Source organism: Gavialis gangeticus, unplaced genomic scaffold (assembly GCF_001723915.1).
Source record: "Gavialis gangeticus isolate Ggan-Ray unplaced genomic scaffold, GavGan_comp1, whole genome shotgun sequence".
Lineage (NCBI taxonomy): Eukaryota > Metazoa > Chordata > Crocodylia > Gavialidae > Gavialis > Gavialis gangeticus.
Genome location: NW_017729008.1, coordinates 22,432,956 through 22,448,677, shown reverse-complemented (window position 1 = coordinate 22,448,677; position 15,722 = coordinate 22,432,956). Strand labels below are relative to the sequence as shown.

At 38.8% G+C, this 15,722-nt stretch overlaps 1 protein-coding gene across 1 annotated transcript in view; it reads left to right on the top strand.

The window, feature by feature from the left end:
- SEMA3C (semaphorin 3C) overlaps window positions 1–15,722 on the top strand; it is a 251,274-nt gene that overhangs the window by 150,572 nt on the left and 84,980 nt on the right. The window contains exons 7-11 of the mRNA XM_019509496.1: window positions 1,476–1,595; window positions 4,062–4,204; window positions 9,419–9,533; window positions 10,523–10,592; window positions 13,397–13,541. Of these exons, the coding sequence (XP_019365041.1) occupies window positions 1,476–1,595; window positions 4,062–4,204; window positions 9,419–9,533; window positions 10,523–10,592; window positions 13,397–13,541 (593 nt within the window). The remainder of the gene's footprint in view (window positions 1–1,475; window positions 1,596–4,061; window positions 4,205–9,418; window positions 9,534–10,522; window positions 10,593–13,396; window positions 13,542–15,722) is intronic.

Genomic DNA, 15,722 nt, shown 5'->3' with positions numbered 1-15,722 from the left:
AATTGCATACCCTATTCTTTTTTTTCTTAAGGAAAGGAACATGAGTCATCTGTGAGAGCCATAGTCAATGTATGTACAGAAGAAGACCTAAGGTGGATTTGAGGTTACTTGTGTTGATATAGAAATCTGAGTTATGAGTTGCTCTTCTTCTAACAGCATTACACACACACACACTCAGAGATATATAAACATATATGTATTATGCAATATTATACAAATATTTTCACAGATCACTTTATGGAAATGCCTCTTTGCATTCCTTGTTGCTATACAATGGTTTCTCTTGCACTCTGCCCTTTCTTGCTGAGGGAGGTGAGAGTCATACAATGCTTGCTGTACCTCCTGGCTAATCAGTAGGGGTTCAGTTCATGACCTAGCAAGCAATAGAAAAACAAAAAATTCCTGAGTTTTCACACTCTCAGATTGACTTGTCTTTTTTCATATTGCACAAGAAGAGGGGGGAAAAGCATGTTAAAAAAATCTCCCAAGAATCTGAAAATTTGACCCTTTCCAGCATGACCACATTCTCCAAGCAGTTCAGAGATTCAGAAAAAAGCCCCATCAAATCGGAGGACACAGCTGTACTGGAGTTCATTCAGCCATTTCTACCACTGAGAGAGTTCAAAATTATTTTAGCTACTGTTTGTGCTCTGAGGGTACATTGCTGTTAGCTAGTGGAAGTTGTTCTGTTGTTCATGAAAAGGAGAAATTACAACATCATGCACATAAACTCGGACATGCAGGCTGAATTTTCAGTCCTGCATTGGGAATTTAAGGAATATCTTATTCATGTAAATGAGACTTGCCTGCTTAATTCCATTCACAAAACACTGACATGAACTTTGACTCATGTATAATGTGATGTATTAGTTACTACACAGTACCCTGAGGCAGGTTCTTCAACATAGAAGTCTGCTTAGGACAGTAGGTGGCCTTAAAAGTGTGGAATAAATTCTCTGTTGGTATAAACTACACAATTCGATTGATATCAGTTGTTCCTTTGCCAGTTATACCAGCAGTAAACTTGGCCCAATATTTTTTGCTAATTTCATTACACTAACGATTTTTCCAAGTATTCTTTAAACAAAAAAATATTTAATTTGATTCCCTTTGATACTGTCGGTGCATTCTCTTATACTGTCTGTGCATTGCTACTTAGCTCAGTTGAATCACCAAGCTGCATTTCAAACGAAAGGGTCACCACACATGCGGTTACACTGCTGTATTTAATTATGTGGTTCCCAAAAATCCTTGAGCAACACATCTGATGCTCCCTTTTTGGGTTAGACTGTAGCTTCATGAGTCAGAGGAAACTCCTCTCCCTCCTGCCCAATATTTATGTGTACAGACTACTGTGCAAAGAAAGAACCATCAGACTATAAAAAAAGTAAAAACGTAGCTAAATTTGGACTTCCCAAAAGCCAATAAAGATGCTTTGAATTGTTCTTTTTCTTTTCCTTTTCCACTCTCTATAGATGAAGAGCTGTTTTCAGGAATGTATATTGATTTCATGGGGACGGATGCTGCTATTTTTCGCAGTTTAACCAAGCGGAATGCAGTGCGCACCGACCAGCACAATTCCAAGTGGCTCAGTGGTAAGATGATTGTTTCACAAAGCTTTTGATATGTATAGAATAGAAAGTCTGACCTATTTTTAAAACCATTCTATTATCTATCTTGCCATGTTAATCTACTAAGTGAAACCATGAGGAAGAAACAGGAATAAAAACACATCAAAGACCATGGCCTTTCTACATGATAAAAGTAAAGCATGTCACCCATGTGAAATCTTGTCTTCAGCACTAGACATTATGAGATCTACAAAGGAAAGTGCAAAAAACCCTGTTATATATAGATGTGGGATAAGCTATCTCCTAAGGAAATTTCTTCTTCACTTTTAATACTTATTGTCTTAAATGCTTATAGTAAATTATCAACCACAGTAAATTTAGATTGGTTGTGTTAACTATGCTATTGTCCTAGCGTGGCTCCTGCCGTCACTGAAATCAATGGAAAGACTCCTGTTGACCTCTCTGGGGATGGTTTCTTCCCACAATCTGTCCATTATGCATCGTTCTGAGGCCACAGTGGGACTTTAGCTGAGATACAGCTTTTATTCTGGTCCTCTTTGTAAGGGCATATATCTAACCTGGGAATGTACCAAATAAGGCTTCTGGTTGGAAAAAGATTTGCATTTATTGTTACCAAGCCTGTTCAGGCACACTGGAGGTAATACATCTCTTCTTTTTAAACTTAGTTTAATTCACAAGGTACATTTTAACATAGCAATTCCTTTAATCATATCACATTCTAGATATCAAACTCTTCTTTTTCCTCAGGATAAAGTGTATATACCCAAAGACAAAGACTCTCTATTTTTAAAAAGTTTGGTTTTTTTTTTTTCTTTTATTCATTTATATTCTCTGAAGTGACTTGCTTGAAAAAACCTAATTGCTGGAAAACCTATATAATGCAGATGCTGGGAACAGTGAGTGACAGATACAGTTCATTTTTATATTCCTTCTGAGCTAGACTCATGACATTCAATTCAAGAATAGAATGAATATAGAAAAAAAATCCCCAAAAATAAAATGTGACCTTTCTAAAAAGTCAGAAGTGGTCTTCATTTGATAATAAGTATCTGGCATCATTATTAGGAAGTACATGCCCTCACACTAGAGAAATAAGTTATCTGAGGTCTTCAATGCTATTCATTAGATTTTAGTAAGAAAAATTGCTAAATGTAACCAAGTGCACTACGTGCTCCAACACTGACTCTGGCTGTCAAAAGGTGGTCTACAGTGAAAAAATATAAATTTGTTTTTCTATCATAATTTAAATTTCAGACTAGAATATCAGTAGGAACACCTTTGGTGAGGCCAGTATTTTGAATTGTTTTTATACAACATCAAATTGTTTGTTTATTATTCTTTAAAAGGAAAAATTGTATGTGGAAAAATTAGTGATTATTTTTGTTCTTTAGCTTATTTTTACTCACAGTACATGGTCTATTTATTTCCATATGTTTTTTTTCTCCTAACATGAGCATCTTTGAGGAGTCCTTGCTATTCAGGCATCCTCGTGTCCTAAAGGATTCCCCTGCTTCAGTTTTCAGTGGTGCTACAACTATCTTTCCCTTTTTAGATTTTAAAAGTAATTTGTTCATTTTCTTTCTAATGGGTTTTTCAGTTGCTTGGATTTCTTCTCAATTTTTGCCTCAAAGGATACTCTACAATACTTAATAGGAACTCACTGATTTTTCCGTCTTTCTACTCTCAAAGGTTTTTGATCCCTTTAGTAAACTGTCACTAATATTCCTGCATCAGACTAGCTTTTTTTAAACCTGGCACAAATATGTAGAATCAGTGTCTATAGAAACAACAGGAAGCTGCCCCCTGGAAACACTTACCTTAATGCTTCAGGAATAAAGGTTGTAGCTGTGTTGGTCTAAAGTTACAAGCAGGCAGCGTGCTAAAGGCAACATCTTTTATTAAACTTGACAGTTGAAAACAAACAAACAAACACATAAATAAATAATAAAAATAATAAAATACATGTGCCCTTCCTCAGGCATAGGAGAATGCAAAGATTGTGAAAATTATCACAGGTAGAAATGAAAATTCATATTGTATGGGAGAGCTCGAGTGGGGTGTAATTTCTCCCTGTTGGAAAAATTCATTTTATGCAAATTAGGCTTGGATAAAATTTGGAGCAGACTACCTACCTCAAAGGTGTCTGATGGCAAGCAGGATGTTGAATTATGTTTCTTTCTTGTTACGGTGTTTTGTATTACATAGGAGAATTAGTGATGGAAAGGGTCTCCTGGGCAAAGAATTTGCAACTCTAATTGGTCTAATAAAAGGCACCGCCTCTATCACACCGACTGCTTACCTTAATGCTTACATTTACACACATGTAACACCAGGGTCTAGAATTAAAACTAGAATATTGGGCAACAGCAGCAGATACTTTCTATATGAAGAGATCAGTATGTGCCAAGGGCTTAATATTGGCTGCTTATATTGACATGTGTTGTTTGGTCTCTATCCGTCTCCTTTTAGAGCCTATTTTTGTGGATGCTCATCTTATCCCAGATGGTACTGACCCTAATGATGCCAAAGTATACTTCTTCTTCAAAGAGAGACTCACAGACAACAGTGGCAGCACCAAGCAGATTCATTCAATGATTGCAAGAATATGTCCGGTAAGAACCATTTCACGTCTCTGGTTGATAGGCAAATTCTATGGCTTGATCAGATAAGCAAAACGAATACAGTTAATTAAAAATTATTTGTAAAGTCTGTAATCCCTATTGTCAACAAATATCCTGCTCCTGCTTGCACTCTGTCAATTAAGATAGGCTTTTTTTAAATGCAGCCTAGACCTATCCATCTTAAGTATATCTGGACAAAGTCTGTAATTATATGAGGACTATTAGAGCTTGATATATATGCACCTTTCTGCTTGGTGTAGTGCAGCTAGCGACGCTGATTTTCTAAACATACTCTGCTTCCTGTATTTCATATTTGAATTTTACTTAATGCACATAAATAACAAAAGTGTCATGTGTCCCAGAAAAAAAAATCCAATTGAAAGATACCGGGAATTTCAGAGTCTATATTTTACAGAAGTATCTATACTTTGAGACAGGCTGGCTTTAACAGAAGTATAAATACTATAGATAAAGTATCTATACTTTGAGACAGGCTGCCTCTAACTTTAAATCTTGTTTTCATTGTTGAAATAGTGGTGCTTTTGTATGCTCTACATAAATTTATATGGGGATTAATTTAAAGCATAAAAATAGTTGTATTCATTTCAGTAAGTTAAGGCAAGCATATAAGCATATACATCTTTACAGGTTCAAAGCTTTGGTTGCATTTTCCATTTCTCTTTTTCTCTAATAGTAGTCAATTTTGCATGTAACAGGATTGGAGCAACTTCTTCGTTAGAAGACATAAATATGTGTAAAAACAGGAGAGTAAAATTATAAAAATAGTCTATTTTTCGTAAGCTTTCCACGTTGGTTTAGACACTGCTAGAGTTAAAGTAGTCAAGAGCTGTTTAATTTCCCCTTCCTGCAAGTTTAATATTTGTCTGGTTCATGCTATGGCTTGCCAGAAAATGACTGCAAGGGTGTATGCTCAGCTCCTGCTTTGGCAGTACTATGTGACATGTGGCCTGCTCTCCTAGGCTAGGTACAGACTTTCAAAAAGCCTGGGGCAGAATTGATCTAAGTTACGCGGGTTTTCTAAGTGGGGTAGTTCAGATCAGTAGCGAACAGAACACGCATTTGCCCTTTGGTGGGGGCGGAGCACCCCTCACATCTTAGACTGGGTACAGCCATTTTTAAACTAGTCTGTGTGTCAAACTTCTGCTCCGTTACAGTTGTAGACCAGTTTCCAATCACTTAAACTGGTAAAAGTGTAATGTCTGGACCTGGCTTGGATGTGTTGTTCTTTACATTTTTGTTAAGGTGCCCAAAGATTTCTGAGTGTTTTGCAAACATTATACTTTAATTATAACATTACTGTTGCCATTACAATGAAGGCCAGAAAAGCCTTGACTGGCCTTGGCCCTGTAATACTTATGCTGATGTCAGTGGCAAACTCTCACAGACATCAGCAGGAACAAATATTGCCCCTTGAATTTTATAATACTTATCATAACAGCCTCTGCAAGGAATGAACTTTATGAATACTTTGCATCAGGGAGACATAGGTAGATCTGGACTACATGGGACCAAAGAGATTTTAACTTTGGGTCTCTCAAAAATCCTTGCATTGCATTGCAGCTAAGTTACACTCTGACAGCTTCCACGGTTTGCCTTTTCCCTTCCCTTGTTTCATAGGGGGCTATGGTACAGCTGCAATCTGCATCTTCTAGCAGAAGCTATCAAAATCAATTGGATGCTAAAGCGGCTGTTACTGATGTGACTGTTTACAGTCCTTCCAAATGCAGCTCCTGAGGGGGGCACCCAGCAGCCCCCCCGACTGATCCGGACTTGAGCATGTAGTCATCTGAGTTATGTTACCCTGCGCATCATTCTGTTGAGGGAGATGAGTGGAAAGACTGGAGACCCAGTAACATCAAGTGAATTTGCTTAGGTCCTTGTCCTTTGATGAGTGAGCAGAACAGGTGGTTTCTGGGGAAAGGTGGGGTAGGAATGATTATGTGCCAGGTTACAAGCCTTCTATCATCAGCGTGCTTCAGTTCTGATAACTCTACGGTTAGCTAAGGAGCCCTAATAGCAAAACACTTTTTGTGGGCTGCACAAAAGTTTATTCTTGAGCCTCTTAGCCCTGCTAGCTTAGTTTTAACAAAGGCTAGGGAGACTGTTGAGAAAACATTCCAGTTTATAAAGATAGACAACATTTCTCCCCTTCATGCATGGCCAGAATTTCTATTGCATGCATATACTGAAGTCAGAGTAAAAATAAAGCTGGTAAAAATTCCCACAAATTTGATTACAAGTTTTCACAAAATTATGTTATACTTCTCAATGCATTTTAAATAAATTGATTATTTAAGGCCTAGAAATTAGAATTCTAGCTAATTTCCCTTAGGTACCTGAACAATAAACTACTAGTCATAAACTGTTGCCCATGTATGATATCATAAATCTTATCAACTGATGACTGTTTTAAATTCAATACACATTTCCATCAGTGCATTCACTGAAGCCACATTTTAGTTTTAGGTTTTTTTAATTTAAATAATTCATTTTTATGGGGTCATTAAGTAAAAACTGGAGAAATGGAGACTAAGAAGTAACCTTTCCGGTATGTTCCTTTGGTGCTGAATATCAGTCTCCTTTTATAACTTTTAAAAATAATTTTAAAAAAATAATTATAAAGTATTCCTAAAATAAACTGTGATCCTAAATCTATATAGAAAATATATATGAAAATTAATCTCTTTTTTTGCAAAATGGACATGAATTGACACACCTAATTTTGATTTGAAGCTTATCAACTGCATTCACAATTATGCACATATATATGCAAAAGTTAGCATGTATACACTTTAGAAAACCAAGTCCTTAATGCTAGCATAGATGCTAGCTGTTTAAGGGTGCTGAGGAATGTATGAATACGAGCTTGAAGAATATGAAGAACAAAAGAGAGAGGAAGTCCTATTGGTTTAGCCTGAGTGCTGTTTGGAGCTTTGTAAGGAAAGATTTTCTGTGGATAACCATAGGTAACATAGGAACGTCATACTGGCTGACGCCCATAGTCCATATAGTCCAAGATTTTACCTTTGACAAAAGCCAAGGCCAGATGCATCACACATATGACCCAGACATGGGGGGGGGTCATGGTTCAAAAGCTAGGGGTCAACAATACCTGAAATTCAGAAACCAAAGCCAAGGGTCACAGTACAGAGTGTCAGAGATTGAAGTAGGTCCATGGTCAAAGTAGGCCAGGGAATTCAATACATGGTGTAGGATAAGCAGGAATAAGGTACTGCAGTTCAAAGTAAGGGAAAGGCAGGAATGAGGCTGGAAGCAGAGCAGGAGGGTCCAAGGAAGAGGCAAAACAGGAGCAAGGCAGGGCAGAGCTAGAGATACAAGTCAAGGGTTCAACAACAGAGTCAGGATCAAGACAGTAGTGAGGGATGAAAGCTGGGGAGTCCAACACGGAAAGAGGAATACAAGACTCAGGCAAGTAGGTCCACAGCAGGAATAGTAACAGTATTATTTCAGGGACAAGTGACAACTGGGAAGGTTTTATAGACTTGGAGGCCTGTGGCCTCCATTGGTCCTCATAGGTCACCTGATCCCCTGCTAAGTATACTTGTGGGGGTGCCCAGCCTGAGCTCGAGCAGGTGTATGGCTAATCCCCTGATGGTGCCACAGCTTGGTCCCCTGCCTGTAGATACCATGGATTGAGATCTAAATCCAGGGGCCCTGACACAATGCCTCAGAGGTGGGTGCAATTAGCCTTGCATGTGGTCTTCTTTTAATAGTTTCATAGTTGGTTGGCAGGGTGAGAAGGGACCTGAGCAGTTCATCAAGTCCGACCCCCTGCCATGGCAGGAAAGAGTACTGGGGTCAACCGACCCCAGCAAGGTGTTCATCCAGCCTCCTCTTAAAGACCCCCAGGGTAGGAGCCAGCACCACTTCGCTTGGAAGATGGTTCCATATCCTAGCTGCCCTGACAGTGAAGTACCACCTACTGATGTCTAATCTGAATCTACCTTCTGCCAGCGTCTGACGGTTATGTTTCTAGTTGCTCCTGGTAGTGCTCGGGGGAACAGGGACTCCCCCAATGCCTGCTGGTCCCCTCTGACTAGTTTGTAACAGGCCACTAGATCCCCCCTCAGCCTTCTCTTGTGGAGGCTGAATAGGTTCAGGTCCCGTAGCCTGTCCTCATAGGGCCTGCCCTGCTGCCCCCAATCATGCGAGTGGTCCTCCTCTGGACCCTCTCCATGTTGTCCACATCCCTCTTGAAGTGCGGCACCCAGAACTGGACGCAGTACTCCAGCTGCGGCCTGACCAGTGCCTCATAGAGGGCTAGTATCACCTCCTTGGACCTGCTTGAGATGCATCTGTGGATGCATGACAAGGTGTGGCTGGTCTTCCTGACTGCATCCCCACACCGCCGGCCCAGGTTCATATTGACATCGATGATGACTCCAAGATCCTTTTCTGCCTCTGCACTGCCAAGAAGGGAGTTCCCCAGCCTGTAGGTATGGTGCTAGTTCTTCCTCCCCAGGTGCATCACCTTGCACTTGTCAGTGTTGAAATCCATCCTGTTCTCATCCGCCCACCCCTGTAACCTGTCTAGGTCCGATTGCAGCCTATTCCTCCCATCTAGCGTGCCTACATCCCCCACATCTTAGTGTCATCAGCAAATTTGAACAGGGTGTTTTTACCCTCTTGTCCAAGTCACTGATGAAGATGTTGAACAGTGCGGGCCTGAGGACTGAGCCCTGGGGGACCCCACTGCCCACATCCCTCCAGGTCGAGGGACTGGATAAAGTTTTAGACTCTGAAGCATAAGATTTTAATTTCACATATCTGTGAACAAATGTTATCATTTTCTGATATCACCTTGAGGCCATTTTATAGCTTAAAACTTCATTCACTTTTAATTTGCTAACATAAAGAAAATTTGAATTTCAATAAATTTCCCCAGTGTCTTTTTGTTTGGTCTCAAAGATTTAAGTTAAGATTTACCTCATTTTTTAGATTGGTGAGTGATAAAGTAGGTTATTGCCTATAAAACCTCATGCCCCCCTTTGAACCATTTAATCTCTAATGTGCCACCTTCTGCCTGACTTGGCTAAAAACCTGCGTTCATTTTTTATTACATAGTACTTTACTTAAATGATGATGTACTATACTTACATGGAGGGATTCAATAACTATTTAAGTGTATATGCTATTTTTTATAAATTTCTTTTTCCTTTTCAGAATGACACCGGTGGACAACGAAGTCTTGTAAACAAGTGGACAACATTCTTAAAAGCAAGGCTTGTTTGCTCAGTAATGGATGAAGATGGAACAGAAACATACTTTGATGAATTAGGTAAATAGGGTAATCCTTTTATAGTCATGCCTAAATCTTGTTGTCTTCATGCTTGTGAATGTTTGAACATTTCTGTCACTTTGGACATGTTAAATTGGCTATCCATTCCACTCTATGGCAAAGCTCCTTTTGGGGGGAGGGAGGGTAGAGGAAAGGAAAGGCAGGAAGCTTTCATCATAAATCTCTCTAAACTTCAGCACCCTAGTTTGTAAAACATGGATAATGCTGTTTAACATGCAAAGTAATAGTATGTGAACAAACTAATGCTTGTGATGGACACATGGGAAGCATCCTGTGAAAAGAAGCATACAAGCAATTTTGTTGTCATTGTTATGATCATGATGAAGATTTCCTTACGTTACCTTAGAAAAAGTTTTCATATGAGTATGTGAGGTACTGGTTTACATGTACCACTCTTTTTGGTAATACAGTTGGTTGTTTGGACTAGTGGCCTGGAGACTTCATTTTGGTGTCTAAAATGATGTTGATGTATCAATATACAATAATTACTAGCATTAGTTATTGTGAAACGTAGGTCATTGGGATCAATGCAGAACTTCCAGGGGAAAGTTAACGTAGGTCAGAGTAGCTGATCTGGTTGTCCCTTCTGACTTTAAATTATATAAATCTATGAAACTTCAATGCAATTTGAATATTTTCCAAAAGTTAAAGGAATAACTGAGGCTTTGCTGAAATGAGCTCCAACTGAGATGAACATGCCGAGACATTTAAAATTCTGACTCTGGTATTTATATATCTTAATAGGAGTAAGTGGATGTTAGGTTCATTTGAAAAACTAACCTTTCTTTTCCTGTGCTAGTTGTATTACTGTCATTCTTAAATACAAAAGGCCTGGCCCTCTTCCCATTAAAGTCAGAGCCACAATTCCCATTGGCTTTAAGAAGAGTGAGATCAGACTTCATGTTTTGAGGTTGAAAAGTCAAGCAAGAATAATTGCTTCACAAGTGTTCTTCCTTTCTTTCTTGCAGAAGATGTATTTCTCCTAGAAACAGATAATCCCAGAACAACGCTCGTGTATGGAATTTTTACCACATCAAGGTAATTTTGAAGATTTATCAAAATACCTTTGGTGAGCAGCTGCAATATAAATACAGAAGGAGATTGTGTGCGTCAAGGCATTAGGAGTGAAGGCAATTCGAAATGTACCCTATGACTGTCTTTGCTATCTACGAGACATACATTCAATTCTGTTTGCTTTGATCTATTAGAAACATAAGTAATTGCTATCTGAATCAGAGCTGCAGTGATGCCAAATTGATCCCTAGAGTCTACTCAGTAAAACCACACCAGGGATGAATTTGCCTTCCACTCCCAGCTTTATTTTCAAGATATTGTGATTGGCTCTGAGAAAACATTTCCAGCTGGCTCCACCTGTTTACACTTTTACAAGATAGGGGAGAAGCCAAAGGACATCTGTGAATGTAATGCCTGTGACAACTGAAGAGTCTCAGCACCTCTGGAGGGTGCTCATCACCTGCAAAGACCCAGCCCAGATTCTTAGCCAAATTCATGCTGCTAGTTTTCACTGGCTCAGCTAGCAGACAATTTGCACAGCTGGCAGACTACTACACAGGCCAATTGCACTCTGGCTGCCAAAAGACAACCTCTCTTTTATCATCTCCTTCCTTAATCCCAACCTGAGTCTTCAGGCTTCTCCTTTTCTATAGGAAATGTGAGTGCACAGCATTGCTCACCATGGAAAAAGTGAATAGTCATTTGGGAAAAATCAAGATTTCCTCTTACCGCATTGAAGTGGCCTTGCTGAGTTGCTGAAACAGCAGAAAACTGGACTAACAGGATCTATCCATTTTACCATCTCTCACTTTAATTCTATCTTGATATTTTCTTGTTTTGCCCAAACTTCATGGACAATGGTAAAGCTACTCCCTGTGTATGTATTTCTAATACATGTGTCCCTGCCACATGTAGGTGTACGTATTTCTTTGTATCCCTTGGAGCTTGTTGACATTTTAAAATATATATCTTTTAAAATTAGAAGATTATTAAAACCAAACTTTTTCAGGGGGGTTTTGTTACAAACACCTGAAATGTTCTATGTATTTTTTTAATGAGGAAAGGCTGTACTGTCACAATAATATACATGGACCTATATTCTCAAATGTGTAAAAGCAGCCAGGAAAATATAATTTCATAATATTTAGTTGAGGGGAAAAATCCATCCCCAGTGCTTGCAAACAGTTGATGCTGTCTGTATTGAATGACTCCTACAACACAAAAAGAAAATGCTGAGGCAAGGTTTAACAATAAAGCCACATTTATGATTGTGTTATGGATTCGACATGTCTGAGCTGGAAACATTTTTACCTAATACTCATGGTATTCCTGCAGTGGAAATTGGGTTTGAGTCAAAGAACCACATAATGTAACAAACACAATGCCTGGTCTATTCTAGGCCCCCAAGTCATTTTCTCACTTTAGTCAAGGTTTTACATTTGTCTGCCGTACTGAAAATAATGATTAATTTTAACTGAACCATAATGGCCTAGGCATGTGACCAAAGTGAATCATTTTTATGGCAGTAGCTATTATAAAACTAACAAATATATATTGTCTGTAAAGAATAAAGTAACCTTTTAAATCTTATCTTAGTGTTCTACAAATGCGTAGAAAAACTTTCTGACCCGTGTATGAAGACATGGATCTCAGACAGCTAATCCAGTTACAATACATCTGAGATCCATCTCAAACTAGCACAGGCAGAGCCCAGAGCAAAGTTGACTGCTGGGCAATGTCCTGTAGCAATTTCCTCAGTTTTAGACTTTTTCAGCTACATCCTATAATGTTTTAATTTTTTTTTTACCCTTTCAATTGAAAACAAACAATAATTTGGTTTGTCTTTGTCTCACACTTACTGGGGAAAATTTTACACAGTTCAGAGATGCAACTTGGTTTGCAAGAAGTACAAAGCTTTAAGCCTGTCTTAGCCTAAACCCTTTTACACAGTGGAGGCACACAGGAGGGAGGCCGCAACAGGATGCTTAAGCTTCACACTGGAAATGAGGCCCTTGACAATGGGACCCATCCTTAATGGAAGATAACAAGGACACTTGCTGGCTTCAGAGTTCTTGGCAACATGACTCTGCTGCACTGAGGAGCTGGGTCCAAGCTAGGTGGACACAGAACAAAGAGAAGAGACTTGGCCTCCTTATGACTGTTTTCTTGGTTCCCTCACTGGAGAGTGAAACCTCCAATGGAAAAACACAAATAAAAGTCTACAAGGGACATACTTTCTCTCTGGCAGTGTCTTTGTCAAGGTCATGATCTGGCCTCTTATGGCTCCTAAGACTCCAACCACTTGTTTTATTATTCTGACTGCACTGAATTATTTATTCTTTTTCTTCTGATTAAAGCTTTAGCCATATATGTTCAAAAAGTCATCAGTGAAGTTTTACAATTCAAGTTTTGAAATGAGGGTCAAGAGATGCGCGTGACTGCACAGAGACAACAATATCCCAGTCTTTCTGAAGTCACACAGATTTCATTTGGGCCATGTTGTGCTTTCTTAAGAGAATAGCTGATCTCTGCCACAACTTTCCCATACACAAGAGAGGGATGCTAAGACCTTCCCTTTCCCTTTGCAAGATGACAGTCTTTGTGAGGAACACATTGCCTTACCTCACAGACTGAAAATGCGTTTTGGGAGGCTTAATTATTTATTGTAAAGTGTTTTGAGATTCCCAAAATGGATGATACTAGAAAGGTGTTGTGTGTTAAATGTGGTATTGATAGGAGCATCTTTCCACATTGAACCATTTGCTATGATGGGGAAGTTACATAAAAAAGGCAGCTAATATTGCAAATGTTTTCCTTGTTTCTTCCAGCTCTGTATTTAAAGGTTCAGCAGTGTGCGTGTATCATTTATCTGACATCCAGACAGTGTTCAATGGTCCGTTTGCACACAAGGAGGGACCTAACCACCAGCTGATTCCGTATCAGGGCAGGATTCCATACCCACGACCTGGCACAGTAAGTGCAAAACATGTTTAATCAAGTCAGCCTTGGCAATTAATTGTCCTTGTTTAATGTAACGAAAAATATCAGCAAGTTGGTGCTGAAGCACAGACTGTACACTCCAACTCAAGTCAGTATTTGAGAGTTTCCCAACTATTATTAATATTATTATTATTATAAAATGACTTTCTTTTTGTTCAGAAGTTATTTGATTAGATGCCTTTTCGTTAAAATGAATCTGAAGTGACAAAGAGAGACAGAGACAAAGTGCCCGGGGATTATTAAAGGAAACCAATTCAAAGAGGGTTTTTTTGTTTTGTTTTGTTTTTTAATTTCTGTTCATCATTTTGGCTTACTGCTTGAATTCTGTATTCATGATCTGGGTCCCATACAAATTTCTGTCTCCTAAACTTGTGAGTCTTGCCCAGTTCTCAAGAGTTTCATCATGTCAGTGGAATGCTGGGTAGTTTTGGTGAGCAGCCATGGTTACCAGGACAGAAGTACTCTTTCAGCAGATTAGGATCTATCCCCATGAAGGCTATTGAGACAGAAATCTTGAGAAGTACTATGCATTGGACAGGAAACCATGATGACCTGGTCATGGCAACCTGTGTTGCTAAGCAGATGGGCTGCTTCCTTTTGCACCAGTTGAAGGTTTTGCAGGGCTTCCTTCCAAAATGTGACAATTTGCAATAAGTATCCCAAAGACCCTAAATCAGTGACTCTTAACCAGGATGCTCTGGCACCCTGGGGTGCCTTTAGATTCTTTCAAGGGTGCTGAAGGGTGCCGCACAATAGTAGCACTGTTAGGGTGATTCACAAACAGGATTTACAAGATAAATCCAGAGATTTCAGTAGTATCACAAATATTCTGTGTTGTTGTGGTCTAATTTACAATAGAAAAATTGCCGTATTATACTTCCATAGTTAAAAAAATATATAGCAAAAACTAAGATTGACATTTTCCAAAAGGTGCCATTAGCCAACGAGGGGTGTCTTCTATCTAAAAAAGGTTGAAAACCACCATCCTAAATGCATGGATCATTGTGGCCAGCCCTGTCCTAAATCTTGTAAGAGTGGTCTGTAAAGATTTTTGATAAAAATTGGAATGTGCCTTTTGTTGTTGTTCCTTTGTGATGTAAAGATAAGGCCTGACTTTAAAATAACAATGGTTTTCTTAATTTTAGAAATGTCAAAAAAAGGTCAAATCTGTGATCCCTGGTTTTAATGGAGAATCTGTGGAAGTTTTCTGGGATGTATATGCATAACCCTGGCATCTAAACAGAAGGGACAATGCAGGGACATTTCTAAGAGAGTCTCTTTCTAAGCTGTTTGTTAGTCATGTTAGTTAAATAAGTGTCCACAACAGTTTTAAACCATCTGAGTAAAAATCCCTGCCCTTCTCAGGGTTCTTATTTAATCTCCTGACTCTTGTCATCATTTCACTAATCCTGTAGTCATTGCGAAATTCTTCATGCTAAACAAGGACTAAACTTCTAATATAAAAATAAGCAGACCACCCTTTCTTTTTTGCTGTGCTCTTTTTTTTTTAACTTTGACAATTTTTTCACACACTTTCTATGCATCACAAGGGAGCAAAAGGTCCACAAAGCCTTCCCATCACCTTTTTTAAATTAAAAAAAAAAATCCAGGTCCATATAAAACTTGTTAATCTTATGACAGCATAACATCCTTGCACTTCCTGTTTTGTTCTGCTGATTTATTTTCTCACCCTGTCTCATTCTTCCCCCATGTCTTGAGCAGCTGCAGTCCGTTGCAGAGCTCTTTATGGGTTGCAAATCAGACAGGTGACTTCCCATAGGGATGAACCTTATGGCCCCTCCATAGACTATGTACTATGGGATAAATGCTCATGTTTATTTATTTCTTTATTTAAATATTTATTTATTAGGTTTCTATGATTCCAGAAAAAGGCTCTGGGTGGCTTACACTAAGACAAAGTACTTATAAAAACATAATAAAATATTAAAATTTCAAAATAAAAACAACCCCCCCATAACCCAGCATTCAAAATAATCCACTTTACCCCCACTCCAATTTCCTCTTGCCTCTAACCTAAGAGAACATCACCTATGCTCAACCCAACAATGCTTCTCAACCCCCACTCACTACCAAGAAAGATAAATATTTTCTTACCATATTTCCTCCCATCCCTACCCAGTTCCACTCTTGTTC